Source organism: Podospora pseudopauciseta, chromosome 1 (genome assembly GCF_035222475.1).
Source record: "Podospora pseudopauciseta strain CBS 411.78 chromosome 1, whole genome shotgun sequence".
Taxonomy (NCBI): domain Eukaryota; kingdom Fungi; phylum Ascomycota; class Sordariomycetes; order Sordariales; family Podosporaceae; genus Podospora; species Podospora pseudopauciseta.
In genome coordinates this window covers 3,206,576-3,234,222 of record NC_085892.1, presented here as the reverse complement: position 1 = coordinate 3,234,222, position 27,647 = coordinate 3,206,576, and the positions used below count along the sequence as shown (strand labels likewise).

At 53.1% G+C, this 27,647-nt stretch overlaps 7 protein-coding genes and 1 non-coding gene across 8 annotated transcripts; 1 reads left to right on the top strand and 7 right to left on the bottom strand.

Annotated features, from left to right (window-relative positions):
* Positions 1 to 753: 753 nt before the first annotated feature.
* QC763_108870 (uncharacterized protein) lies at positions 754 to 5,839 on the bottom strand (the record flags this gene model as incomplete). The annotated part of the gene is made up of 4 exons (XM_062907475.1): positions 4,037 to 5,839; positions 3,800 to 3,954; positions 924 to 3,735; positions 754 to 866 (listed from the first exon to the last, which is right to left on the bottom strand). Exons 1-4 carry the CDS (start codon positions 4,278 to 4,280, stop codon positions 754 to 756), a joined length of 3,324 nt encoding a protein of 1,107 aa, XP_062770427.1. The 5' UTR covers positions 4,281 to 5,839.
* A 1,808-nt stretch (positions 5,840 to 7,647) lies between these two features.
* UNG1 (uracil DNA glycosylase) lies at positions 7,648 to 10,360 on the bottom strand. The gene is made up of 2 exons (XM_062907474.1): positions 9,079 to 10,360; positions 7,648 to 9,014 (listed from the first exon to the last, which is right to left on the bottom strand). The coding sequence occupies exons 1-2, from the start codon at positions 9,471 to 9,473 to the stop codon at positions 8,177 to 8,179; spliced, it is 1,233 nt and encodes a 410-aa protein (XP_062770426.1). The 5' UTR covers positions 9,474 to 10,360; the 3' UTR covers positions 7,648 to 8,176.
* Positions 10,361 to 11,101: 741 nt separating this feature from the next.
* QC763_108850 (uncharacterized protein) lies at positions 11,102 to 13,819 on the bottom strand. Its single transcript, XM_062907473.1, has 2 exons — positions 12,914 to 13,819; positions 11,102 to 12,849 (listed from the first exon to the last, which is right to left on the bottom strand). Exons 1-2 carry the CDS (start codon positions 13,310 to 13,312, stop codon positions 11,113 to 11,115), a joined length of 2,136 nt encoding a protein of 711 aa, XP_062770425.1. The 5' UTR covers positions 13,313 to 13,819; the 3' UTR covers positions 11,102 to 11,112.
* Positions 13,820 to 14,934: 1,115 nt separating this feature from the next.
* QC763_108840 (uncharacterized protein) lies at positions 14,935 to 18,538 on the bottom strand (the record flags this gene model as incomplete). Its single annotated transcript, XM_062907472.1, has 8 exons — positions 14,935 to 15,023; positions 15,209 to 15,532; positions 15,606 to 16,096; positions 16,169 to 17,471; positions 17,543 to 17,768; positions 17,815 to 18,073; positions 18,134 to 18,259; positions 18,311 to 18,538. The coding sequence occupies 7 exons, from the start codon at positions 18,536 to 18,538 to the stop codon at positions 15,484 to 15,486; spliced, it is 2,682 nt and encodes an 893-aa protein (XP_062770424.1). The 3' UTR covers positions 14,935 to 15,023; positions 15,209 to 15,483.
* A 985-nt stretch (positions 18,539 to 19,523) lies between these two features.
* QC763_0010630 (uncharacterized protein) lies at positions 19,524 to 20,531 on the bottom strand (the record flags this gene model as incomplete). The annotated part of the gene is made up of 2 exons (XM_062905213.1): positions 19,524 to 19,551; positions 20,320 to 20,531. 2 exons carry the CDS (start codon positions 20,529 to 20,531, stop codon positions 19,524 to 19,526), a joined length of 240 nt encoding a protein of 79 aa, XP_062770423.1.
* A 4,125-nt stretch (positions 20,532 to 24,656) lies between these two features.
* QC763_108830 (uncharacterized protein) lies at positions 24,657 to 25,775 on the top strand (the record flags this gene model as incomplete). Its single annotated transcript, XM_062907471.1, has 1 exon — positions 24,657 to 25,775. One exon carries the CDS (start codon positions 24,657 to 24,659, stop codon positions 25,773 to 25,775), a length of 1,119 nt encoding a protein of 372 aa, XP_062770422.1.
* A 15-nt stretch (positions 25,776 to 25,790) lies between these two features.
* Positions 25,791 to 26,979, bottom strand: RRF1 (ribosome-recycling factor). The gene is made up of 2 exons (XM_062907470.1): positions 26,859 to 26,979; positions 25,791 to 26,809 (listed from the first exon to the last, which is right to left on the bottom strand). Exons 1-2 carry the CDS (start codon positions 26,918 to 26,920, stop codon positions 25,990 to 25,992), a joined length of 882 nt encoding a protein of 293 aa, XP_062770421.1. The 5' UTR covers positions 26,921 to 26,979; the 3' UTR covers positions 25,791 to 25,989.
* Positions 26,980 to 27,117: 138 nt separating this feature from the next.
* On the bottom strand, positions 27,118 to 27,202 carry QC763_0010600. The gene has a single exon. It is a non-coding gene; the product is annotated as a tRNA-Val (tRNA).
* Positions 27,203 to 27,647: the final 445 nt, after the last annotated feature.

Sequence of the window (27,647 nt, the reverse complement as noted above, 5' to 3'; positions counted from 1 at the left end):
AAAACTACCCATCTTTGACTCTTCCAGATTGAACAAAAAGTATCATATACGGTGGTATCATACGCCGCAGAACGGTAATAGTATAACAATGAACCCCCCCATTAAAATCGCCCCAAAAAAAAGCCAAAAGAACAAGCAGGTTTAAACACACAAAAGAACAAAACATCAAAAGTGGTATATTACTTTCATACAACTAAACCTTGCAAAATCCCTCTCCCTCTTCTGCCCCTCGCTCCCCTTTCCCCCCTTTTGAAATTCTGTCCCTCTCAAACATTAAAGACAAACGGGTATCCCACACACAACAACACACCATCAGAAAAAAACAACAAAGCAAATAATAACAACAACAGCAGCAGCAGCAACAGCAAAAGACTTTGCAAGAGCAGAAAAAACAACAAGGCCTGGGGGTAATAGTCTGCAGAAAAAAAAAGGAAAAAAAAAGCAATGAACATGACTGGGTAATAATGTGTGTGGCTGTGTGTGTCCGTGTGTGTGTGTGTGTGTGTGTGTGTGTGTGTACACCAAAAAATGCCACCTCAAAATCTTGACAAGAAAATTTCGCTTTTTTGCTTTTGTTGTCACCCCCACCCCTCTCTGTCCGTTCTCTATAGGGTTTCATGTTGGCGTTGACAGTGAAAATCATGTCAAGTAATAAAGATACTGGCGATTCATTAACGAGGCCCTCCGCTCTCGAGAAGCAGCCTCTGTATCTTTTCGCCGAGATCTGATTGGAAAACCGCAACTGTATCGCTCCTAACGACGAATCGGAGGCGGTGGTGAGCGAGCACCTGGTCCGCCCATGCCTTCCTGATTACTGGTCAACTCGGCCACTCTAGCCTTGATGCGGGCTACCCGGGACTCGATAGCTGGAACAGACCGTTAGTTGGATTCAATCATGGTTGGTGGGCACAAAAAGAACTTACTCTCTTCACCGCTGGTGTCCCCATCGGTCTCGTCCTTTCTGGCGAACCTGGGAGCAGGTCTCCGCATCTCTGGCGATACTGGCGGCGGTGGAGAGGCAGGAGAAGCTGGGCCACGCTGGGCCGCGCGCTCAGCAGCGTTCTTACGAATCTGAGCCCAGCGATCCATCGCCTCGGGTACGGCGGGCGCCGGCGCTGGAAGCTGACGCTTAGCTGGCGCAGGTGCAGGTGCGGGTGCCTGTTGCTTGGGAGCTTGTGGCAACGCAGGCGATGGCAGAGGGGAGCGGGACGAGTGCCGGGCGATAGGAGGGGGCACGGCATCATCAGTGTCGGTGTCCTCTTCATCCGGAACAAACGCGGGCTGGTCAAGGAGAGGTCCCTGATCAAAGCGGGAGAACTCCTCGCTGGCAGCGGCAGCATCCCGGGTGTTGACGCGGGACACATCCTCATGAACAGACGGCTCATAGGTGGGTTCGGTCTGAGGCTCAGGAGCAGCAGCCACTGGGGCGGGAGCTGGGGCGGCAGCAGGAGCCGCCGCGGGAGGAACCGCCTTGCGAGCAGGAAGGGCCGTAGCCGGCTCAACCTTGGGGGGCAATGGCTGAGGAGTTTCCTGCTTCGGAGGTTGCTCAGGGGCGACGGCCTTAACGGGGGCAGCGGCAGCGGCAGCTGTTGGGGAAGCAAGCATGGTGTTGAGCTGCTCGGGAGCGCTATCAGGCACCTTGGATGACCTCCTAGCACGACCAAACAGTTTCCTAAAGCCGCCGGTAGCAGTGGGACTCTTAGATAATTCCTTCTGCAGCTTATTCTGCTTCCTCTCCGGGCTATCGGGCTCGGGCGAAACCATTTGCTCACGAGTCAACTCCATGCTAGTGACGTTGGCGACCTGATCCTTGGGCTTGGGTGGAGGCGCAGGCGTGCTACGACCTCCACCGTCAGATACCCGTTCGACAGGGTGGACATCTTTGGGTGCTTCCAGCTCCTTCTCTGTGGCCCTGGGCGTCTCTGGGGTCGGCGTTTCTGTCCGAGGAGTAACAGTAGCGGGTGCGGGGATAGTGATCGGGGCAGGTTGAGGTTGCGGTGTTGACTTGGGAGGTGGCTGAGGAGGACGCTCATTGCCATTTGCAGCAGGAGGAGTGGTTCCGTTGACGCTAGAAGCTGTGCTACCGCCACGGCCGGCGCTGTTATCTGCCAAATAGGCCTCTCTAATCGCGTCCTTGTCATACTTGTTCGCCCACTTGACAGCCGGAGACGCCTCATTAAGGATGCTCGCCTGCAGTGTGAAGACGCTGTTGGTCTTCTCGTGCATGTAGTCGGCATCGCTCCTCCCCCTCCGCTCCACGGCCTGGGGTTGGGTCTTTTGCCTCTCCTGGGCCTGGAGCTGTTGCGCAGCTGCCTGAATCTTGGCTTGCTGGTCAGGGCCAATGCTGGTCTTGCTGAAGCCCATGGTGGAGCTCGTGTTCAGGTAATTATCGCTCTTTTCCAAAGCATGCTTTCCTGCGGTCGACTTTCTCCTGTTCAGGCCAGAAGTCTTGGAACGGCGGGTCCAACTGAAGAAGCCCTTCTTCTCCGCAATGTAGGCTCCCTCGGCCGGATCAGGGGCAGCGCCCTTGACGATTTCCTCCATGACCAACCAGCGACCATCTCGAATAATAGTCTCAATCACGGCACAGCGCCCAAAAGTAGACTTCCTTTCCGAAGTCTCCTCAGGAGCCAAACTGGTCAGCCAAACCCACCAGAAAGCATCATCAAGATCGAAGCGGGTGATGCTAGCGAGCTCGCCAGGTTCAAGATGGGTTTCGTTCTCGAGTCTCGGTCTGTGGGACTGCGAGCTGCGTTGGCGGAGGTTCGTCTCGATGGGGGGAAGGACCTTGTCAGGCGGCAGCAAGTGGCTCGTGTTGTTCTTCTCGTCAACGAAACCCGAAGACAAAAAGTCGGCCCAGGATGGTGTTGTTGGCCGTCCCAAGTCGTTGCCAGAGGCGGGCGTGTTCCGCATTCCCTGCTGTCGGCGTTGAACTGCCAGCGAGTCGTCCAATTCGTCTTCCTCCTCCAGAGCACTCGCAAACCCAATGTCCTCAAATCGAGACCACGAAGCGTCACGAAGACTGGTCGAGTGTTTCGAACTCGAAACGGCGTGTGACTGGTTCGCGGCCGAGATGGCCCGAAGAACTCTGACGCACTCCTCGGTCAGGGCCTTGATGGGATCCTCGTATTCAGACCACTGCTTCAAAGCTCGGTCGTCGTCGCGGTATTGGAAGTGGTTGGCTCGTCTCAAGAGGGCAAACGGTGTTGGTGAAACAGTATCGACTATCATGGCAACCCTGTAAGTAGATGTTTGCAAGAGATGGGGCCTCTGCGGCGGGTATTCGGTCTCCTGGAGAAGCTTCTGCAACGACATGGGTAGCAGCGAAATGCCGCCAACCACTGGTTCTGGCGCGAGGGATCTGAGGTATGCAAAGAAAAGATGGCTTGTAGCATCGGCAGCCTTGAGCCACGCCTTGTACGCGCCCTCGAACCCATTGGCCCTGTCGGCTTCGGTCTGCTCGAAAGCCCACCATGCAGCCATCCGTGAGAGCTTGCGCCCGCCGAACCCGTTCGTCTTCCCGTGGGCGGCAACTGCCGACAGCAGGTCGAAAAAGTGAAAGACGATTTGCGCCTGCGCCTTTCTCTTCTCAAAGCTGAGCGGAATAAAGGTCTTGAAAGAGTCTCTGGCCAGGTTCGAGTCTTGCTCTCCAAGGCTGAACAACTCATAAGAATCCCACCCTACCACACCGCCCGGAAGTCTGCTCCAGCACCATTTCACAACGCCCGAGATAACCTGTGCCACAAAATCAGTATCGAGTCTCAAACCAGCACCACCCTCAACTCTGTTTCAGTCGTACCATGGGCTCCGTCATGCGCAGCTCCTGCGCCAATGCCTCTCCATACAGTGTTTGGGCGCCATCTCTGTTGCCGAAAAAGTGTCGCACAAAGGTGCGAACAGCACTCGGGTCCGACGTTGGTCGGAAGGGAAGTAGTAAAAAGGGAAGATCGAGAGCTGCAAGCTAACCGTTAGCGAATTGATGGGGGAGTGGAGGGCGGGCGCAGCAGCAGCAGTGCCGAAATTGATGTCATCGTACCTCGCGCCTTGAGCTCTTCTGTAGAAAATCGAAGCAATTCCTCCACCTCCTCAGGGTCGACCGTCTTGCGAGCCCAGGCGTCGCCCTCCCATCGTGGTTTCTTTGCTAATTGGTCGTCGAGATCGAGCTGGTCCTTTTTGGATTTCTTCCCGTCCTTGCCCTTGAGGCGGGAGAAAAGACTCGGCATCTTGTTCCAGAAGCGTGTCTTGGATTTTGGAGGGTCAGGAGTGGAAGACCGAAACATTCAATGGTCGAAAACTGGGTTGAGCGGGGAAGAAAAGACGGTGGGTGGACGGCGGGAGCTGGCGTAAAATATGCTATCTTTTGGAAGAAGAGAAAAAAAAAGAAATATTTATTTGGTCGGCGAGCTCACAGCTGAGTGGGTGAGCGAGAGAGCAATTGGCGGCGGTCTGGGGGGGTGTGGTGGTGGTGGTGTCTCGATTGGGCAGTACGTCCCGCTAAACAGCAAGGCTGAGGTGGCCAGGGTATCTAAGGTATCAGGTATCAAAAGAGAGAGGCAAAATGAGTGCTCGGAGAAGGAGAATTTGACTGAGAATGTTGAAATGGTGAGAATGGAAAAGAGACGATTGTCTTCCACTCTCTGTCTTTCAGGCGGGCGGCGAGCTGTTCTTCAGGGGCGCTGGAACTGTGATGGCGGCCGGGTCGAGCAGGCCCCCAGGAAATTGCTTCACTGGGTCGGGAGGGCGCGTGGGTTCTTGATCAAAGTAGCGTTTCGCGGGGACGTGGGCCAAAAGTGACCTTGTGTCTTGGGTGACAGGCTGAATTAGGTTTAGTTGCTGTGTCGAGCTGCAATTGCTAACGATTTGCTGCAAGCCCGTTCAGGAACAGACCAGGACCGAATATTATATTTCTCAGGTGTGAAAGTGAAGCTGTGTTCCGGGCCCCGGGCGCTTGATTCTTTTAAATGAGCCGCGGCGCTCCCTCTTTTTCTCATCCACTGTGTAGTACCTCCAGGCACAGATGATGAATGAGCCAACTGGCTTTTCCTTCAGGGAGAGAGACGGGCTGTTTTTACGGTTTGAGGTTGGGGTGTCCTCATGGATCTCTAGCCTTGAAGATTGGGTGCCAGGCTGAGTCGCTCCCTCCTGGAGTTGTGCCCGACGCGGCGACGTTCGTGACAAGTGGGGGTTGCTCACAGGGTACCTGCCTGTTGTTGTGCCTCCGTGATCTCATTCCCTTGTTTCATCCTGGCTCCGCTGAAATTCGAGACTGGCCATCCTGACTCTTGACTGGGCATCTTTTTGTCTCCAGCATTTTTTTTATTCTTTAATAAGAATATCCCGAATCCCGCACACGTGGGAGTTCATAAGTCGCCAGAGAACTACTCCCAAAATGTCAAATATTCCAATACATACACACACACGCACACACACGCCTCCTCGACCACATCCGCTGGCCGCGACCCCTCTGTGGTACCCTTGAGATGAACATGGCTCGCTCGGCACTTGATGTAGGTACAAGACATCCACTGCTCGGCTCACTTACACCGACCTGCAGCACCCCAGACTACCTTACCAGACAAACCTCCACCTCCACCGGGGAGATGTTCGCCGTTGTCTGTACTCCATCCTCTGGCCGATGCGGAATATCACTGGAAAGCGTTGGGGGTGGGGCTGCCCTCTCTGTCCAACCGCTCGTCATGGACTGATGATACTGCTCCTCCGCACGATCCGGGGAGTGACAACACACATCAGCTTCATTGGTTGACGATGAGCTAACCTTGGCCGAGAAACAAGTTGGAAGCTCCCAATCTGCATCTGTGTTGGCAGCGCTGGTCTCTCGGTGCCCGGCCATAGGACGGTTCCAGCCAGCAAAAAGTGCTCCATCTGCACGCTTCGCTGTCAACCCGACGCCATTCCCTCCATGAACAAGAGTGCGATCACCGCCATGTCTCCGGCATTCGGGCAACCAACCAGACCTAAACGCATTGCACTGAGACACGGCTACTGACTGTCTGCTCCCCAGCTATCGACTCGGGCATGTTGAGCTCCGGGTTGTGGTTGGAGGGGGAGCGGCATGTCGGAGCATGCCCGCATGAATGCTACCACCCTGGACTGGACCTGCATGCGCTCGCCTGCAAGCTGTCAGTCAAGAAGCAGCAGAGCCCTCGCTTTGGCCCTTGACAGTAAAAATCTTGATCGGACGAGCATGCACGGCATCATGCTCGTGATACCTACAGCCAGCTTTACAACATGGAGCTCAAAGCCCGCTAGACACTAGCCCTCGCTACCGTGAAGTTCTCGATCAACAACACCCCAGCCATCCGTCGACTCGGTAACTCTCGCGCCGTCGCAGATATCCGTTCGCAATTCGATGCAAGCTTCCAGTCCATGCTGCGATCCCGTAGCTTGCCGAGCTATCTCCCCCCACTCTCCCCAAGAGCTGGCATGACCCGGACAACATCGGCCATGTCGCAGCTTGATCTCCAGACCCTTGATCGCCGCCTCCCAGCCAATCACAGTTCTCCTTCAGGCAGGCCGCCTTCCTGTCTAGGAACTCGGCTTCTTCCGGTGTAAGCTTCTTTTAGACCCTGATGTGTTCTTGTTATCATCACAAGGTAAACACCGGGACTACATGTTGTCCGTTACCCCCATTTTCTCGCCGTGGTACGGGAATTGCGGCTCTCAGACTTAGGGGATCTGCTCTCATGTTGTTCCAGCACCATCCCCGTACTCGTCAGCATAGGATACCCCGGGCAGGCCTCAACATCTGCCGGCACGCTAACCCTCAGGTGCGGATGGCACAGACTCGACGACAAATGCAGGAACAAATACAGTGATGTCATTATTAAAGATGCAGAGGGGTCATTACTCGTGCACCATCCCGTCGGTTGTGCCTCCGTTCACTCGTTTGCTGAAACGATCAAGTCTGCGTTCTTGGTGTGAAAGTTCCCGGACAGTATCACCAAGGGAACGTTTCGGCCGACCTGGTAAAGCTGATCTATGGTTTTTGATCTGACCATCTGATACCGTGACTCGGAAGCGATGCCGGACGGTTGTTAAAGAAGACTCGAACCTCATCGGCATCGGGAATTCGTTATCGGGACTCGGGCCGGGCCGATCCAGAGAAGTGTGTCCACTTTATTCGAGAGATTCGGTTGCCAACCTCCTGAGACCAGCGGCGGCTCAATTTCCGTTGGTATCACCGGCTGGGTTACACAAGTTGCGAAGAAGCAAGTTACAGCTTTGACGGAAGAAACACCAAACACCGCCACCGAATTCTCGGATGGCTTTTTTTCGAGCATGCAGAGAGGCTGCGTGGTATTTTCTGCGATCGGTTCAGGGGGGGCGAGTGAGTATTTACACAGCAGGGCGCACCAGAACACAGAGTACAGAAGCTGGAACACGCCACTTTTGACTGCCCCGGAAGCTGTCACTTGAAGCCCCTGAGTTGTACAGCACTTGTGTGGTGGGCAGTATGCCACTGTATGGAATGTCTCACTGGGCGAAATATATCTGGTGAAATCTCCGCCACGGGCGTCGCTATATGCGGCCACACCAGAGCTAGAAAATGGGAAGATTGGCTGGTGGCGTGGCACTTGGCTTTCCCAGCCTTTTTGGGAGAAATCATTGGCCTTGACTTGACTCTAGAAATAAAAACCACAAAATGAAACCGCAAATCAAAATAACAATGTTAGAAAAAAAATTGATGGTCATCTCAAACGCTCCTCGATAGATATATATCCAAACAACCAACAGAGTAACAAAACACGCAAAAGCAAACACCATATGCTCGAATTCCCAGCCGAGCAACTTCCCGCCAAAACATAAGGTCTGAGAAAGTCAAATTTCCTTCCTCTTTTTCATAAATCCATACAAGTCCATCCATACGATGCTAACCCATCCCTGTTTCCTTTGCCAAATTTCATCCTTATGCCATATATCATTCTTTGTGTTCCATCATAGTAATCCTGCAAAAACTGACCGCAAAAAAAGCAAAAAGTTGGACACCTCGCAGCCCGGGGGAATATCATCAACCTTGATACACCCCGTCAAAAGGCCCCCTCTCCAACACCTAAACACTGCTCACAAAGCACACCAGCCTGACCCTTTCTGTCAAAAACACCTCCCGCAAAACAAAGGCGTTCAAAAACTAAAAACAACCCACAACCCCTCCCCTTTACAACCCCTTCTCCCTCATCAAAGCATCCCACTCCTCCTCCTCCCCCGGATCCACATTCTCCCCATCATCATCCCCCTCCACCTCCTCCTCCTTCTTCTTCTCCTTCTCCTCCTTTGGCGAACAACTCCCCCCCTTCGGACTCCTACTCAACCCCCTAGCAATCTCATTCAAATCCACCCTCCGTCCCATAACCGCCCCCCTCACCACCTCCTCCACCCGTTTCGCCACCTCCCCCTTCTCCACCCTCGGCCTCGGACTCGGCTCGTCACTCTCCAAGACACTCTCCCCCTCATTCAGCGCCCAGTCCACCCTCCCCTTCAACCCATACCTCTCCCCAAGCCACTCATTCGCCTTCCTAAAGTGCCCACACTGAAAAAAACCCCTCGACGCGCTCAGCGGAGAAGGGTGCACACTCTTCAGCACCAGATGCCTCTTCTGATCAACCTTTAGCACCCTCTTCCCAGCCGGTGTGCCCCACGCCAAAAAAACCACTCCCGTTGTTCGCTTGGCGGCGACGAGATCAATGCACTTTTGCGTAAACTTTTCCCAGCCGCGGTTGGAATGCGAGTTTGCCTCGTGAGCGCGGACGGTAAGGCACGTGTTGAGCATGAGAACCCCACGTTTGGCCCAGGGAGTCAACAGCCCGGCCTTGTTGGGGGGCGGGTTGAACGAGGGGTAGTCTTTCCCGAGGCAGGTATATATGTTTTTCAACGAAGGGGGCGCAGGAGTAGGGGGGAGGACACTGAACGCCAGACCGTGGGCTTGGTTGTGGTTGTGGTAGGGGTCTTGACCGAGAATTACAATCCGTGTGGTTGTGAAGGGGGTGTGTCGGGACCTGTGATCATTATAACGTTAGCAAGGGATGGATGGGGATGAAGGAAAGAGGGGGGAAACAATACCAAGAGTAAATATCCTCCTTTGGGGGAAAAATCTTTTTTCCAGCAGCATACTCCCTCTCCAAAAACCTCTTTAGATCCAAAAACTCCTTTGTGACGATTTCATCCTTCAGGTGCACCAGCCAGCTCTCGTCAAGGGTGTCAATCTCGAGCTGCAGCAGCCTTTTCTGCTCTGGCGTCAGGGTGGCCACCCATTTGTCCTTGTCAAACCTCGCGGCGGCTGGGTCGGTGGGCGCGGTGAAGGATGAGTTGGGGGTGGTGGGGAGGCCGGAGCTGTTGGTAGCTGACGGTTTCGCCGCCGGGGAGCTCCCGAAGAAAGACATAATGCTTCCTTGCTTGACCTTTTTCGCGTCGGCTCCACCTGTTTGGGCACCGGCTTTGCGTTTGAGGGTCGACATTGTGAGAAGAGAAGAGGCGAAAAAGGAAGGGATTGATCGAGGTGGGTTTGTGGTGAGGACAAGAAGGCGGTGACGGTGAGGTTGTGGTGGAGTCGTTGCTGGGATATGTCGGCGGAGACGGAGTAATAGTAGTCGGTGAAGAAGGGAAGAAGAAAACAAAGAGGTTGTAAAGGTGAAAAAGTGTCGAGGGAGAGTCCTTGATAAAGAAGCTATTGTTGCTGGAGATAACCCCCCCTCCCCTCAAAAGGGCTACAGAAAGTAATATTGTATAAAGTCGTGAGATTTTTCGATTCCTCAACGCAAAGTCGAGATCAAAAGGTCAAAGTGAAAAAGAAAAAAAAAAGTCAAAGTCGAAGAGTGAGAGAGGGAGAAAAAGGGCCGTCGTTGACAAGACAACGAAGGCACAGACAAGCTCAAAGTCGGTGTAAGCTGTGTGGAGAAATCTGAAGAAAAAAGAGGAAGGAAGTTGCGATTGGATTGTTTATCTTTCACGCCAAACACCGAGCAAGCACTGCTGGATACAAGACAAGGTCAAGGAGGAGGTCGCAAAGAGGAGGTCCAAGCTGTTGTTGTCCCAGGCACAGTCGATTGATTAATCACCCTTTCAACAAAAAAAGGGTCAAACAGCCGCGCTCGCTCCCAGGAAGGAAATCCTGCTGCTGCCTGCCAGCCCTTGCCAACAAGGAATACTATACAAATCAGGACCAGTTCAAAAATGCAGATGGCTGGCTGAACAATGGGGTATCCTCTTTTGTTCATCCCTATTTAAGTTAAGTGCTTCCTCTTTTTTTTATTTATCCCTCGCATTGTGATGCGCGAAAAGACGCGGTCTTTTGGCGTCAGAAACTTTAAATCAATTAACACGTCACGTGGGTGCCAGGTCCGGGTCCGGGGCAGTTTCCAGATCTTGAAATTCTTGAAGTCTTGAACTTCCAGCCCGGTTTTTATGCTTGTATCTTATCCAATTGAACCCTCTCTCCCACTACATCAACTCGTCATAACCCCCCCATATATCATGACAATCCCATTATCATTCCACCTTCGTCACGTCACGTCACGTCTCCCCCTCTCGGCTCCCTCCTGCGTGCCTGCAGCAAAAAAATGCACCCGTTGTCTCGTCACACGACAGGGCTGAATTCTCATTGGCAGCTCCCCCTCAGCCAACCGCCCAATCGGGCACCCCTGCACCCTACAAAACCACTTTAAACGCGGTTGCGAACTTGACGCGCTGAAAGCGTGACGGTGCAATTCGAGCGCGTCTCCTCCTTCCAAGGCGTCTGTTTCGCAAGCATGTAACCTACACCTCTCCACCCTCGCACAAAGTGCCAATTGAATGCCCGCCCGCGCGTTGCTCATCATCATCAAGTCAGGTCATGAGATCTAGGGTCGAATCTCTCTTAAATCCCAGGGTAAGCACCGGTAGCAGAAGAGGTAACAGCAGCCAAACACCACTGAGCCGCACTGTTGAAAAAACCACCATGCCATCCATAAAATATGCTACCCAGACACCAATATATATATATCACCTCAAAATCACAAACCCATACATATATGCCCTCCTTCTTTCTGCTTCACCTCCTGTGTTCAATTTATACAAAAGCTCTCCTCTCCCTCCCCCAGAAAATATACATTACCCCCCCTACCAGTTCAACCACCCAAACCACCCCAAAACCATCCACGTCGCCCTCCAAATCGTAGTCCACATTTCCCTCACCACCACCGCCGCAACCGTATCCTTTCCCTTGTTATAACCCATCCCCCTCCCCTTCGGCCTCCACTTCTCCTCCTCCTCCCTCTCATCGCTCCTAATCTCTATCCTCGGCTGCCCCCTCCACTTCCCCTTGCTCTTCTCCCTGCTATGTCCATGTCCACCAACACTCGAACCACTCCTATCCCTCCCCTTCCCCCCACCACTTCTCGAAGACCCCAACCCACTAGATGGAAACCCATACTCATCATAATCCTCCACCTTTGCCTTGAACACAGGCAGCAGTGCACTCCCCCTATACTGCACCCCCTGCACCTCCGGCTCCAGCGCAAAAGGCGTGAGCTTCAAAACCGGCACTAAGAACGCCCTCACCACCAAAATGATAACCGAAATGATCGCAAACCCCACGTAGCGAATATACGTGCTCAACTGACTAGGCAAAATGCACAAGTGCGTCTGCAGCGTCTGCTTCTGATCCGGATTAAGCGGCTTCCCCCCGCTGTCCAGTGGGTTCCACAGACTAACCAGGACAAACCCTGGTTTATTCACCCCCATCGCCATGCTGATACTCTTCACCGTGATCTCCTTAACCCTCCGCTGCTCCTCAGAGTGCACCAGCTCGCAATAGTCATGATCATCCCCCGAAAAGGCGTGAACCACATTGCCAACCTTCTTCAACAAACTAATCGACTGTTGCTCGTCAAGCACGTTCTGATACTGATACCCCCTCGAAACAGAAATGGCGTTCCCATGATCAGGCACCACCGGCCCCGTCTGTCCCTTTGGTGGTTTCGCAGGGGGGTGTCTCTCCCTCAGCGGGCCGCAGGGCGTCCCAGGCGGTCGATAAAGCGGGACATGGCTCAGCAGAATCGTCGGCAGCTCCGGCGTCTTTTCAGTACCAAGACTAGGCTTGTCTTTGAAATTCGCCTTATCCACCTCCTCAATCCTGTGCTTAAACTGCACCTCCGGCACCTCCCCTCTCATCATCCTCAGCTCCTTCTCCACCGCGATCGGCTTCAGCCATTGCAGCCTATCCAGAAAGATCTTGGTAGGCATGTAGATCGGCTTCAGGTCATGTCTGGCCGCCTCGGGCGACGCTTCCGCACTCATCGACACCGAGTCGACCGAAACAAACGTGTGATTCCCCACAACATCCACCCTGTTCCCTTCCCCAAAGTACGTCTCGAATCGGTTCCTCACGGGGACTTTGATCTCCGCCCCAAACCCCAAGTCGTGATTTCCTGGTAAGCTCGTGACGAACTTCCTGCGCTTGTGTTCCTTGCCGGATTCCATCCCCGACTTGATCCACGGCTTGATGAATATCTCCCCAAACCGGCCATACTCCTTCAGCCAGTAAAACTCCCCATAGTGTTTGTTCCAGCTCTTTAGGTATTTCTGTTCCGATTTCGGGTGTGGTCCCCACGAGGGGTCTCTAAAATCGCCGTGGGCCGTCTTCCATTCTCTGCCGCCGTCAAAGAGGTCACCGAGGAAGAAGACGCTGTCGGGGTCGAGCTGCTCCTGGAGCTGACCATACCCACGCTTCATGTAGTTGTCCGTCAACTTAATCGTCAGGGCTTGTATTGGCCATGGTCGGCCAGGGTAGGAATGAGGATCGATGAGCTGGGGGTCGGCAACGAGGGCTACGCGATGGGGTTGGGCGCCGGCGGGCTGTTGTCATGGTTAGCACACATGTCACCCTGCCTGCCAGAAGTAGCAAAAGGGAAAATCATACCCAGTTCTCCCAATTCTCCCACGCGCAGTTTTCCACCATGGAATGGAAAGTCCATCTCTCCCCCCAAAGCAACACCACAACCCAGAACCCAACCAGCAAATGCGGAACGCTGAGTATCCGATTATACGTCAAATTCCTCTTTATTTGGTGCACCGTATTATAAATCGCCGTAACCACCATCCGCCGGCCACGTTCGCGCCAGAACTTGACCAGAGCCCGGAGGGCCTTTTTCACAAAGGCCACAAAGTCCTCGACGAGGGAGGTGTTGTTGCCATTGTTGCTGGAACCGTCCCCACTGAAGAAATTGGACGAATAGCCGTAGGCGTGTTGATTCCAGCTGTTGGTGGATTGCTGCTTTGGCTTGTAGCTGCCGCCGCCATAGTTATACGGCCGGGCCATGACGATGATGCGAGGTGGTAGCAGCCATGCCCCTGCTGCTGCAACCGTTAAGTGTTCTTTCGTTAGGCAGGGGATAGAGGTGATTCTCGGTCCGGTGACGCTCGGGATCTAGAATCTAGGGTTTCGTGGGAAAGGTTCGTCGATCCGGAAGATGGGAAACGGTGGTTTCTGCCGGGCTCCCCAAGGTAAGGTTCAGGTCGGGTGCGTTAACGCGGGGAAAGGGTATCCGTAAATTAGACAAGTGCAGGGCCGTTTTATCCGTGTCTTCCGTCGAGTGTGTGTGTATTCTGGAAACGGGATGAACTCAATTCCCAAAATCAATCGAAAATAGCTCCGTTTAGTATAACCGCCCGTTTCTCTTCTCCTTTTCAGCAAAAAGAAAAAATAATAAGAAAAAAACAAAGAAAGAAATGGCAGGATGGAAAAGGCAAACTCAAAGCTGCTGACGACGGCAGACGTTCGTTTAACCCCCTGTCGACGGAACGGCTCCAGTTGCGGAGACGTGGGAGATGGAAGATTAGTGGATCGGAACAAAAGGCCCCCTGTCCCCGATGTTAGCCTCAGCTGAAGCGTGGCCAGACCCAGCATCTTGGGCTTCTCGGTTGACCCCCTTTTTCTCCACCAACCACCACCACCATTGCATTATGCTGGTCTGCAAAGTGTATAAACTCTCAACAGCGTCACACAGCAGCGTTTTGTTTTTTGCAGTGTGACAGCCAAACATGGATTTTCGTCTCCGTATTCCGAGGTAACTCACCAATCTTTCCGAGTGCGCAATGATAGGTGCACATCCGCCCATCATCATCATGAGCGTCGTTGAAATGGAGCCCAGGGGTTCGTTGATTGAGCAGAGAGGCGGAGTCACAAAACAGAAACGTCACTCTGAAACAAAATTCCCACTGCCGTGGTAAATAAACGACACGAATTTCTCAGGTTTACGGAGCACTTTGCGGTCCTTTGATTATCCAACAGACCTACTGGCTCATCATCTCAATGATCGCAAAAATTGCTATATCAGACACAGGTTGCAACAAAACAGAAGGGTATGCTTAAAGTCGAAGTCTAGGCAGCACTCTAGTTTAAGCATATCCATCACCAACAAGCTACGGCCCCACAGGCCTATTCAGATGGACACGAGATGAACGGAGCTCACACATGACAGTCCCGAAATATATTACCCATCACACCTTGCCTCACATCCTCTTCAACTCCCATTCGACAAGCAGACGTCCTCCTCGGAGACTATCCGTGGGGGTATATTAAACTTCATGATCACAGATAGCCCCACACCCTAAATAGCACACCTGGTCCTCTCCAAAAGTCTGGTAAGCCTATATAGCCTCTCTACTCACTACGACATCGTGACCAGCGCCACACAACCTATCCGGTGCCATTCCGGATCTTGGCCATGATGTAGCCCGTTGTCATTGGAGACACTTCCAGTCAAGAGCCTCCTCGAAGAGTTACTGCTACACAACACACTACAAGCAAGCCAAAGACCAGTATACAAGCACACCATCACCACATTCGCTACCGTCCTCCGGGTTACTTATCATGATATGCTCCTCACTACACGGAGCATCAAGACAAAGCACATGTCATGTGTGGGTGGGAGCAAATGTAGTGAATGTAACACAACAACGTTGGTGGGTAAGCTTCAGGATACTATCCAACCCAGACCAGCCCTTAGGCATCTTCCTTCCGTCCTTTTCTTCCCTCGCTGCAGACAACCCTCCCCACGCCCCTCCCCCCCTGCTCCAAGAGGGCGGGCGGTGCCATATGCAATGACGAAGCCTACTTAGTCGAACAACCAGAATAGCGAAAAAGGGACCCCCATCGTTACCTTCGTTCCCGATTTCCCCACCCTCCGTTCCCCCAACCCAAAAAAAAAAAAACCTTCATCAGTCGGGGAGGGAGGTCCTGCAGCGATAACTACCTATCCAGTGATGTGACCCATATCCATCCATCCCTGTTCCCATTACATGGCAAAAACCAAACAGAGGCCCCTAGCAGGTAGTCTTCCCAGGGGTTGTCGGTGCCATGCCCTTTGAAAAAGTGAAGAAAAAGAAAGTAAAAAACAAAATCTCTCGAAATAATGCAATGCCGAAAAGAAGGTATCGAAAAAGAAGAAACCGAGAAAAAGAAAAGAGTCCACTTCTCGAGGAGGACGTCTAAAACACCCAAGTAAACGACTCCTTGACCTCAAACCCAACAGAGTACCTAATCACCATGTCAGCTCCATGTCAAACACAAAACAGTAAAAATGAAAGGGGGGGGAGAGATCAAAACATACTTGACATCCTCCGCGCTCGCCGCCACAAGCACCTCAAACCTCCCCTCCTCAGCAATCCACCTCCCCAAACTCGTGTCGAAATACCCAACCGCATACTTATCCAGCCCTATCCTCAAATGCTTCGTCTCCCCAGCCTCCAACTCCACCTTTTCAAACGCCGCCAGCTCCTTCTCCGGCCTTGGCAACCTGCTCTTCTCATCCCTCACATAGATCTGCACCGTCTCCAACCCGGCAACGTCACCGATGTTGCTAACCGCGACAGTAAGCTCGATGGTGTTGTCGGGGGTGAGGACCTTGGAGCTGAGGGAGGGACGCCCGTATTCAAAGGTGGTGTAAGACAACCCGTGACCAAAGGGGAACAAAGGGGCAATCTTTGTCCGGTCGTAGTGCCGGTAGCCAATGTAGAGACCCTCACCGTAAACGACCTCGAGGTTCTCGCCCGGCCAGTTGTGGTAGGCGGGCGTGTCTTGAAGGCGTTTGGGAAAGGTGCACTGATGATATGATTTCGTTAGCAACATACTCGCTCGCATATATATGGTGATGAATAGGGGGTAGAAACCTACAGGCAACTTCCCACTAGGATTCTTCAACCCAAACAGCGCATCAGCCAGCGCATTCCCCGCCTCCTGCCCCTGATACCAAGCCTGGATAATGGCAGGCACCCTATCAGCCCAAGGCATCGTCACCGGTGACCCGGACTGGTTCACCACAACCGTGTTCGGGTTCGCCTTGACAATAGCCTCCACAAGACGATCCTGGCTCCCATCAGAAGGCAGGTCCATAGTCTGACGATCATACCCCTCAGACTCCCACTCGGCATCCAGACCAACGATAACAACAGCGACATCGGCAGCCTTGGCAGCATCGACCGCTTCCTGGAGGTAGTCAACCTGGTCTTCCTCCTTGAAGCCGATACGGCAACCACCGTACTTGTGCGTCATGTTGAACTGCTTCTGCTTGGCAATAGGCCGGAGCTCGTTGGTCATCTCGACGCGAAGCTCCACCGGTCTGCCGGCCTCCATCTGAACCTCGACGAGATAGTCGATAGACCCATCAAACATGGCCTCCCCTTCCTCTGTCCAGTCCCAAAGATCAAGCGCAAGTCGACCATTGACGAAGAGCTTGCCTGGGCCGACAGACATGAATGAGATGGTGTGCTTGCCAGTAGTAGTCGGCGTGAGATGGGTCGTGGCGATAGCCGACCATTCCGGGCCAACCTGAGCCAGAGGCGCCGAATCCCAAAGGAACAAGTCAGTGTTGCTCCGCCTCTGGGTGACAACAGGCTGGCCTTGGAACTGATCTCCCTTGTACCACTCGATTGTCACACCCTGCTTCCCAGTCCTATCGCTGCAGTAAGGAGATGCCACAGGGAGCCACTTGTGAATGTGACATCCCTGAGCATAAGTGACAGGTTGTTGAGCAACCCTTCGGATGCTATCAAGGGGAAGGGTGTTGTAGTAAGGGTTAAGACTGGCGCTTCCACCACCACCGGCGATGGCCCTGTTGGCGTTAGGACCAATGACGGCAACCTTGGCCGTCTTGGGGTTGATAGGCAAAATAGACCTCTCGTTCTTGAGAAGTGCAAGGCCCTGAACGCCCGCCTCGCGGATAAGCTCTCTCGTCTCGTGCCGATCATCCTCGCGTTCCTCTGCTTCAGCAGTCATATCGCTGCCCTTGACGCGCTCGACAAGGGTAAGCACATTCTCGGCTGCTCGGTCAACATCAGCCTCGGTGAGCTTGCCATCCTTGATAGCCTCGAGCACCTTTTCAAAGCGCCATTTGGTAGAGTAGGGGAACTCGATGTCACACCCATGCTTGACAGATTCCGCCGTAGAGTTGGTGCCGCCCCAGTCTGAGATGACGGCTCTGCAGGAGGGGTCGGTCAGTTGATCGTGCTCGCTTATCGCTTGGCTCCGATAATCAAAGTTGCCACTCACCCGTCAAATTGCCATTCTCCACGGAGAATATCTTTGAGGAGATGCTCGTTCATATCGGCATGAACACCGTTCACCAGATTGTATGAAGACATGACAGCCCATGGCTTGGCCTCGCGGACCGCGATCTCGAAGGGACGGAGGTAGATCTCGCGAAGAGGCCTCTCGGCAATCTTGGAGTCGATTGTCAACCGGTGGGTTTCCTGCTCGTTGCCAACAAAGTCTAGATCTGGTCAGTTTCAGTCTCCAAGATTGCTGAATATGTAGGTACTGACGCTTGATGGTAGCAGCCACTCCATTCTCCTGAAGACCTTGAATGTACTGAGCAGCAAGCTTGCCAGTCAAAAGGGGGTCTTCAGAGAAAGATTCAAAGTTCCTTCCACCAAGTGGGTGTCTGTGCATGCACACAGTAGGTGCAAGCAGTATGTTGGCCTGACGAGCCTTTGCCTCCTCAGCAAGGTGCTGGCCGACCTGACGGAGGATGTCCTTGTTCCACGTTGCTGCCAGTGAGATGCCGCAGGGGAAGAGGGCTGCCTGCCAACAGTGTTAGCGCAACAGCGAGGGAGACAACCAACCCCAGGGGCGTTAGCCTACCTTTGTTCCGCCCACGAAAATGCCACCACGAGCACCATTGGGCCCGTCACTGGTCTTCACTGCAGGAATGTTCTTCTCCGGAATCGACTTGGTTCTCCAAAAGTCTGCGGCGGTTAGCAAGGAGACCTGTTCGACGTCAGCATAAAGTCCTCTCGCTGGAAACCTGGTAGACCCCACCTTCTCCTCAAGGGTCAAGGTCGAAAGTTTCTTCCTCGCCAGCTCCCGCTTCTCCTTGACGGGAGCTAAGGTAGCGTGGTGCCGAAACGGGCTGTCAGGCGGTGAGAACTCAGTGTCTGGGGTCACATTGCTATCGACACTGCCGATGGGAGAGGCATTGGGGTCTTCAATGCCTGGGCTGGTGGCCGGGCTGATTTCAAGGCTCCCCACGGGCGTGATGGTCGTCATCTTGGCTCTCTTCTTCTTCACTCTTCTGGAACCAAATGGGGAAAGGGACGGAAGCCACGCCAGCCTGGGAAAGGGGGTGGAACAAAGATGAGAGAGGTTCGAGATTGGGGATCGAGGCTTGAACTTATCAAAGATCAAGCTCGTATCATGCGTCGAAGAAAGTAGAGTCACAGCACGGCTGTCTATCTCGTTTATTCCCACTTGGGACAGACTGCAAAAGAGGGAGCACCGAATCGTATATAAGTCGGGCAACACCCTCAAGGGGATCAAGATGGCCGAGTCTCTTTCCCGAACATTACCCGTGAGATATCGAAAACGGCTCAATGGGGGACCTCATGGGGCGTTATTACAAGGAAGAGGTTAGGTCCGTGGAGTACAAACGGAGTAGGGACCAGACTTGGGGGGATGGTATCCCTGTGGGAAGGGGGGACACTCGGCTGATGAACCTTTGAGGAGACATCACAGCCAAAAGATACCGCTTGTATATGTCACGTCCTCGAGCAATGGCGGGCGTGTGTGAGCAAGGCACCCAGGTTCAACCAGGGATGTCCGAACGGCACCGCAGCGTGGGGAGTGTGAGTGGAAACGGGAGTGAGAGATCAGGGCGGTCGCGTCACTTGATGGGACCTGTCCGTGATCTTTTTGATTGTTGCCCTCGGGTGAGAATAGCCATGTCGGTAGGAACGGACCGTATGAGCGGTAGCATTGTTTGCTATCCAGCTTAAAGCACAGGACGACCCGCAACGATTATTGCATAAGACGCTTGTTCTGACAGGCAGGCAGGCAGGCAGGGGGGATTTGGCCGAGTGGGGGGTGTAAACAACTGTGGGCTCCCTGGCAAGGCCAAGCCTGGGGCATCTTGAATCCCTGAACGTTGCCAAGCAGCAGGAAACTGCGTGACTGTCCCTGGGATCGAGTTGACGACTTTTGTTGATATTGCCGCGATACACCGCAGTTAATTCCCCAGGAGACGCCGTTTTGAGGTCTAGACATAGCTGTTCTGCCACACCCTCCTGTTTTCATCGTGGTCAGCACGTGGCCAGCCCCTGTCATATGAAACTTGTGAGAAAGAAAGTAAAGATTTTGAGGCAAGGATGGAATTCCGTGCAACCTCGAGCTCACCAACCACACCCATGCCGCCGGGCGATGGGTTTCTAGGCTCCGCAGATCAGCCAGGCGGGAGGCAGGTAACGTGGCGACCATGACGGCTTTTGCAACGGCGTCTCCAGACTTAATTGCTTGATCCCTGTCCATGCGGCGGTAGGTCCGTCTTAGTGTTGTGGTATTCCAAAAAAAAAAACCAGTTGTTGAATCAATAGCGAATGCCACATTCTTACAACTCAATCATGAAGAAACAAAATATGGTGTCGGTGAAGAGCCAGCCAACGCAAATATGATGAAAGCCCAACGATGACAAGCCGATAATAACAAGCGCCTGGCCGAAAGAAGTGGGGAGTCTTGGCTTCCCCAATAGTCAAAACTTCGAGAATAGTGTTGAAACAACAAACACAGAGGTCCAGTTTTGACGATGATGGTTGCCGGTCACCAACCCCACGAGCTCTCCTCCTCTAATCTATGGCCTCTCGTATCTTTTTTCAGACTGGTATGCTGGCATCCACAATCAAGTGCTGATCAATGTGGCATAATGATGGTGAAGCCGGCAACAACGAGCCACTTACCGGCTGTGGGTTTGAGACTCGTTAGGGAGACAGAACACGACGAAACAGGGTAACGGGACGGAGCATGCAATCGGAAACCATCAACGGCGGTTTTGCGGAAACTGGGCGTTTTGCGGGGAAGGCAATTCCTGCTGGTTGAGGTCCTGGGTGGCCCGGTGCGGATGCGGTGAGGATTTCGCTTGGAACGGGACTCCGGGCCGGTATCCTCGCAGAAAGGCGGGCTGCAAGGCGGCGGATTGGTTGCTTGCGGAGGGCACGGCTCCTCTTGAGTAGGATGTGCGTGTGGTCCGCGGCAGCAGGTCACTGCCGCCCATTTTTATATAAATGGTGGTGATATCGAATATGAAGGCCATCGACAGAATCCAGTATAAAGGGACAAAATGGCAATTTGCACCTGATGCCCGCACCTTAGCGGCATGCATGCTTGTTAATGAAGGTACCGTCTGATCTCGATGGCCGACCAAGCGGTGGCGGTTGGCGGGTTGAAGTGCAGATGCCGTCTGAATAGGGATGTATGTGTATCTAATCTTCCAGGATGTTGCGAATCCGGGAATCTCATCAACTGCATGGTCAGATGTCTCTGCCTGCCCATCGGAACGGCGAATCTGGTTTCCATGAACCAGAGATTGATACTTTACGAACAACAGCTGCTCGGTGCTAAGGTAAGAGGATGCCGGGCTTCATTTCAAATCTGTTAGCTTTCTCTTCTCAGACGGTGCCAGCCACCCGCATAAACGCATCCAAAGCTATGAATATTCCAATGGCGAGGTTCAGGATGGGGAACCAGTGCCGGTCTTGGTCGGCGAAATACAACCACCTGCTGGGTCTGTTGCAGGAGCTAACGGCATCAAACCCGGTGGTCGGAGATTCAAGGTGTGATCCTTGGCAAGGCGCGCAGTTGTTGGTGGTTTGGTGTTCCTGGTGTGGAGGCTGTTTGTTTTCTCCGAGAGGTGACGACACGCTGCGGACCATAAGCGCAGACCACAGACGCAGTTTCAAGCACGACAGTCAAAGCTGAACAACAAATCGGAGAAAATTGCTGCTCAGGTATGTACAGTAGAACATCGTGAAGCCTTCGAGAAACAGTGGAATCCAGGTCCCTAGTAAAAGCTTTGATCACTGCTAAAACTCCTCTGGAGGAAGCACAGACCACGATAAGATCTCGAAGCAGGGGCCGCTGCCTAGTCCCGCTGTTCCGGATGTGGCTGCTTCGTTCCCGATTATATCTCACTCACGTGTGTCGAGACTACCATCAACGACGTCGAAGTGTGGAGTGTGGACATGTCTGCGCCAATTTCAATTATTATTCTCCAGCATGCCGAGTTCCCAAACCTCAGATCATCAATCCTGAAGCCTTCCTGTCTTCCCGATCGGCCCGGTTTGGGGTTCCCGGCTCTCCGTCCAGCTTTACAGAGACCGTTGCATTTTTCAACCATCCAACAATGGCCAACTGCTGGTTTCCGATACGGATAGTCCTCTTCTCCTGATTCTTTCTGGCAATGAAATGCCAATCCCATCTGAAAATCTTAGGACACATTCATGCAATAGCAGCCGTGCTATGTCCTCGTCGTCTCAAACAAGTCTTGTCCATTGGCTCGCCACCCCCCTTCGCCTACGCTGCGATACCGTTGGGCGGCTTCTGGACTGGTGGCTCCCATCTGCATGTTTTACCTGCTTGCTACCTTGTCGACAATCGGTCCCGTTGCATTCCGGCCTGTCTCTGCATGCGATTGTTCCGAATGGTGCCCTCCCCCAGCTTGACGGGTGCTCCTGGCGCACTGTCTGGATAATACTACCCCCCAGGAGAGCCTCATTTGGTAAAGGCCAATATTACTGGGTCACATGGACTTGGATATCTACCAAATGGAGGGAGGACCCCCGTCCAGAGGCATAGGAAACACCACAGGCGAGGCTGGCGCATATGGACGGCGGAATATAACCTTCCACCATCGCCGATTGATCAACTGGTGATCTTCTCCGTTTGGTGTTACGCCCCAGACTACCTGTCACACAGTTTTGCGGCACCATCTCCCGTCACAACCGGGAAGTGGGGAGCCTCGAGAGCTCGAGCTTCCTATCCTGACTTCGCGTTCAAGTTGACTTGGCTTCGTGTTGACTGAGTCCCTGGCCGTCGACAGTTTCATGCTAACCGCCCTTCACTTCGAGTAACCTCGAGGCTGAAGTGTCCCGTCCGGTAGCGAGGTGATCCTTCGAACAGCAGTCGACCCTGTTTATGCCAGGGGGCTTCTCGGAATGTTTATCCGTAAGAATTAGGGCTTCTAGCTTGTTTGTCCACGATGGCAGCATCTACTAACTGAGCCCTATGCAGATAGCTGCAGTGCTACCTCGTGCATACCTTAGTTCCAAGTCGCTACGACTAGGAGTTATCCTGTCATCGAAGCTAGTCACAGCATGTTTGACCGGCGGTTGTGTGCACTTTGGGGAGCTCGGTAAGAGAGGCAAGTGAATTGCTATGGTTTATTGAAACTGACAACTAACGAGATGGTCTAGTCGATCTTCTCAGACCTCCCTAATATGTCCTTCTTCAGGCTCAAATCAAATCCAAAGATGGCTCGGAGAGCTGGGCCGAAGAATCTCTATCCCACAAAACTCAATGGATTCATCCTTCCAAGCTGGTCGTCTGCTCCAGTCATGATGTTGACATTCTGATAAGATCTACGCCATTTAGGCTCTTTACAATCGCCACCACCATACCGCAACAATACCCACTTCTCGTCTATAGTACCTGGAAGTGCCGTTTCTCAAGCCCGGGTAGGGGTCTGATCGGAAGCGAGATCCACTGTCGACTAATATACAATCTATGCTGTCGAAGCATGCCGGTGGGCCGACCTCGAAGCGACAATCCTCTCAGATGAGGAGATCTAGCCAGCACGCATGAATGGTTGTTGCTGTACGATACGCCACCAACGAACGTATTGCCAACTGGACAACTCGCCAACGGCTTCACAACAAACCTTGACAGATCTCGGACGAAAGCTCGAGTTCATTGTTCATAGGCTGCAGCAAGGGAAATGAACGATCTACTGGAACATAGCATCGACTACCTCCAAACCTCGTCGTTGACCCCTCGTCGACTCCTGTCAACACGAGACTCGCCAGCAAGCGAGGGCGACGGCCTACTGTGAAGGCCACTCCATCTTAACCGCCCGATGTACGGGACAACTTGAGGAAAGTGGGCAATGGCACCGTGCGCCGCCGAACCGGCACCACTGTCGATTTGACGCCTGGAATCTCATATATCAGCTGCAGGCACTCTATTTGCGTGGTCTGACGCGTGGGTATGGTGCCGCTACCTCTTATCGCATCACCGGGTGCTCCGAGCCTTGTGTCTATAGCGCGGCAGTTGTAGCTGTCACAAATCTTGGAGCCACAAGGGCTAGCTGGGTGCTGTCTTGGTCTGTGTTCAGACTGAACCCTGGTGTCCTGAGAACAGGCAAATACCCAAATTGCAAGACGACTTGGGGAGGAAGGCGATCTGCTCAAGCGTTTGACTGGGTTTCTCGGTGAAACGTCACATCTGATCTTTTCGCTCTCAGTTGTGGCGTTGAGCAAGCTGAGAGGACGACAGTTCGGTTAGCCACGCAAAGGTGATATCGGCTCCTGGCGGGGACCGGTCGCTCTCACCATGATCGGGTCTGATGCTCACCACTTTGCATACTTTAAACGATGTCACAAGATCGTTCCAACTGCTTGCTCAGACCAATATAAGGGAACACGGAAACCTTTTGGTGGCACTTGCATTGATCCTGCCTGCCCTCTTGGAATGCTTGTCTTCCCCGACATGAAGAGCTCGGCTCTTTCTGTGGACCATTCAATCGGATTTTATCTGCAGAATCTGACATCTCAGGTAGGTATGTCTTGGGAGCTTGAGTGATGATATGCATTGGCACTCCTGTGTCAGTTCGGGAGAAATCATCATGATTTTAGCAACATGAGCTGCTCGCTTGACGTTCAGCACATGCATATAACACCATCAGAATTGTTCAACTAAGAGAATGAATGATGTTTTGAGCTGGGAAGGAACGACACTGCTGTTCTAGTAGAATATCTCTTCATGGTCAGACAGTATTAGCTATTATTCTATTCGCTCAAAAGCAAAATATCTTCACCACTCCTAACCCTCACCACCAACCCAGTGCGGAAATCCAAAACATCGTTGCAAGTCAGCACAGGCCAAGCATGGACCAAGCTCCCAAACCCCAGACCCACCTGTCCCCAGAATTGACCAATCACACCCCACCAACATTTTCCTTTCCTGCTCAACCCCATCGTCAAACGAACCTCACTGCTCGCGAGCTCGAAACCTCGCCGGTGTTGTCGCCGACTTTTTTCCGCTCACCCAACCTTTCTCACCCTCAAACGTCGCCTATCTGAGGGTTTTCAACCCATTCCCCAAGGCGACAATTTTTTCTCTCAACATGCCCCGGCAGCAAATCCTCAGGGCCGGTGCCCTCGGGCGTCGTGCCCCGCCGTCGACGACAACAACCTCCGCCGTTACCCGCAGCTTCACCACCTCGGGCCCCCAACTCGCCGAAGAAGACAACAACAACAAGCCCACCCGTTCAATCTCCGCCGCAACAAGACTCACCAAGATCTCGACCGGCGCCGCCGTCAAACGCCCCCTCGACATCCGCACCCTCCGCGCCAACAACACCGGCCCCAGCGCCAGCCCTTTTGGGAAAGCCCCCTCTGCTAGTGGTGCTCCAACCGGGGCAAAAATTCTCAGTATCAAATCCCTTCGTCTAGCTGCCCGGTACACTCCCGGTGGTGGAGCCGGGACTGTAGGACCGAGACCAAGCACTGGGTTTCGCTCCAACCAACAACAACAACAACAAACTGGATTCCGTCGTGCTGGTCCCGGTGCGGGGGGGAGACAGCCAGGCAGTCGATCTGCCCGTCTAGGCGGGAAGTTTACCCGTGGTGCTGGTGGTAAGGGAGGAAACAAGCAAGCCAGGAAAGAAAAGCCCAAGGAGGCCAACGAAGGAAAGATGGTTCTTTCCGAGGCGGAAAAGGCGGTTGTGGATCGGTACGAAAAAGGAGAAGTCGTGCCGTTTGTTCCTAAGCTGAGGAGAAAGGATCTGAGCGGTTACGGCGGTGGGCTTGCTACCTCTGCGCAGTGGGGGAAGGTGCAGAGTGTGATTCAGACTATGAGGCTTATGGGCGGGGGCCAGGCGTTCAACAGGGATAGTGGGGTTACGATGGATATCACTGCGGTTAGGAAGAGGGCGTTCAAGGAGGGGAAGCCGATTTTTTTCAACAGTCAGGGGGAGAGGGATTGGTTGGAAAAGGGGGAGAGGTTTTTTCCTGGACGGGCCCCGCTGAAGGCGAGGGAGGCGGTGTTAGATTTGGCTGTGTTGGGCAAGTACAAGGAGGTGGGGTATAAGGAGTTGGGGGATGTGAAGGGGTTGATTGAGAACTACACGGCGAGGACGTGGAGTTATAGGGGGGAGGATCAGAGGAGGTTTTTGGACAAGGTGATGAGTTTGTTGCCTACTGAGGCGGCTAAGGGAAGGGGGGGTGCCCAGAAGAGGGCTTAAACAACAAAAGACAGTGAGGCTGTCGATGTAACATTAGGTATATTACTGTGATATGAATTTAGACTGAAAGAAATCTTTTGTGTAACTCGTCCTTTTTTTTTTTTTTTTTTGAGATGGCACATGAAACGCACACTGGTATACTTGAGATCCAACGCCTCGTATGGGCACCAACTATCTAACAAAACATCTACAACCTTTTTAAGACCCTGGTCGTCTATTTGGCCTTGGACTGGATAGCAGCCACGACCTCCTTCTCTTTATTCGCAACAACCTTCATCCTCTCATCTTGAAGCTTTTTCAACGCCTCCTTGATCTTGAACAAGTCATCCTTCAGCAACGACTTGTTCTTCTTGACATGGGTCTCGTGCTTGTGTGTTTCGTCTCTGAGCTTATTCCTCCACTCGGTGCAGAGATCCTTTGCCCTCTTGACCAGGTCGTCGACCTTTTCCGGCTCGACCGTCATGGTCAGCTCGAGGGGGTTCTCCTCATTTCTCTGGGGCTGCTGGTTGAAGTCTGGCGACTTGAGGACGGCCGAGATGATGGGCTTGACGGAGGCTTCCTCAAAGGCGAGGATGGACCACCGCCGGCCGCCTAGGGGGGCGACGGTGGCGAGCTCCTGGAGGCGGTACGCGACGGTGGACTTCTTGTCGAGGGAGACGGGGATGGCGCCGATGGACTCGACGTTGAAGCGGCCGGTGGGGGAGCGGAGGAGGGCGAGCTGGGAGGTGTAGTGGGATTCTGTCTTTTGGAAGAGGGCGATGAGGGGGTCGAGGTTGAAGGGGTCTTCGGCGGCTGCTGAGGGTTGGGCTTCTTGTTGCTGCTGCTGGGCTGGGGCACCGCCCTTTTCTTTTTTGTTGGATTTCTTGCCGCCTTTTTTGCCTCGGGGGTCGTCTTCTTCGGGTTCTTCTTCTTTGCGGTTACGTTTTGAGAGGGAGGGGGAGTGAGAGAAGGACCGGACGGGGAGGGTTTGTTGTGGGAGTTGTTGGGGGAGCCATGGTCTTTGAGCTTGAGGGAGGAGGATGCAGGGGGTGGTTCTTGGGGTTTCTGTTAGTGGAAGTCAATGGAGTCTTGGGAGGGACGTACCTGAGCACAGCAGCCGTCACGTTTCTGCGGACGATGGAATTGGCCACTCTGAGTGAGTTCATTTTGTTTGGTAGGGTCTGTGACACTTTCAGTTGCTCCACCTGTAGCTCTCAAGGTACCGTCTGATCTCAAGCTGGCGGGGAGTTGAGCTTTGGGTGCAACCACATTCACTGATAAGATAAGAGCTTGCCAAGATGCGGGCCGCTCCCGTTTGGTCCTGTCATGAACTCAATTCCGGTCAACATCCACCAATCAAATAGGTTGCGTGGCCCAGTGGTTAAGGCATCTGCTTTACAATATCCCAGTATCGCAGAGGATCGCAGGTTCGATCCCTGCCGCGATCAATTTTTGCCTTTTTTGGCTCCTGTTGTGTTGCCATCCGTTTTGCCTCGACTGTCTGAACCTGTCTTGATTGTTTACTTACCTCTCAGCTTGACACAGCTACATTTCATAGGGTCTCCCACATGTCATAAATCACATTCCATCCTTGAAGTGTTGTTCAGAATACCAGTGAAACGACTCGAACGATATCCTCAATTGGATATCACCGACTATCGATTTTACTGTTTTCTTATCTTGCACTCTGAAAAAGTCGTTTGCTTGCCCCAACATCAAATCACTACATTCAGATTTTTACGGAGTCGGAATGTCTTCGACATCTTCAGGACAGGCAAGCCCACGAGATACCTCCACGAAGGATACACCTGATCACACCTTCGACGTACTACTTCCTACTCTCCAGGCTTAGCTCCAATTTATTTATGTTACAATCGCTCTTCAGACGCAATC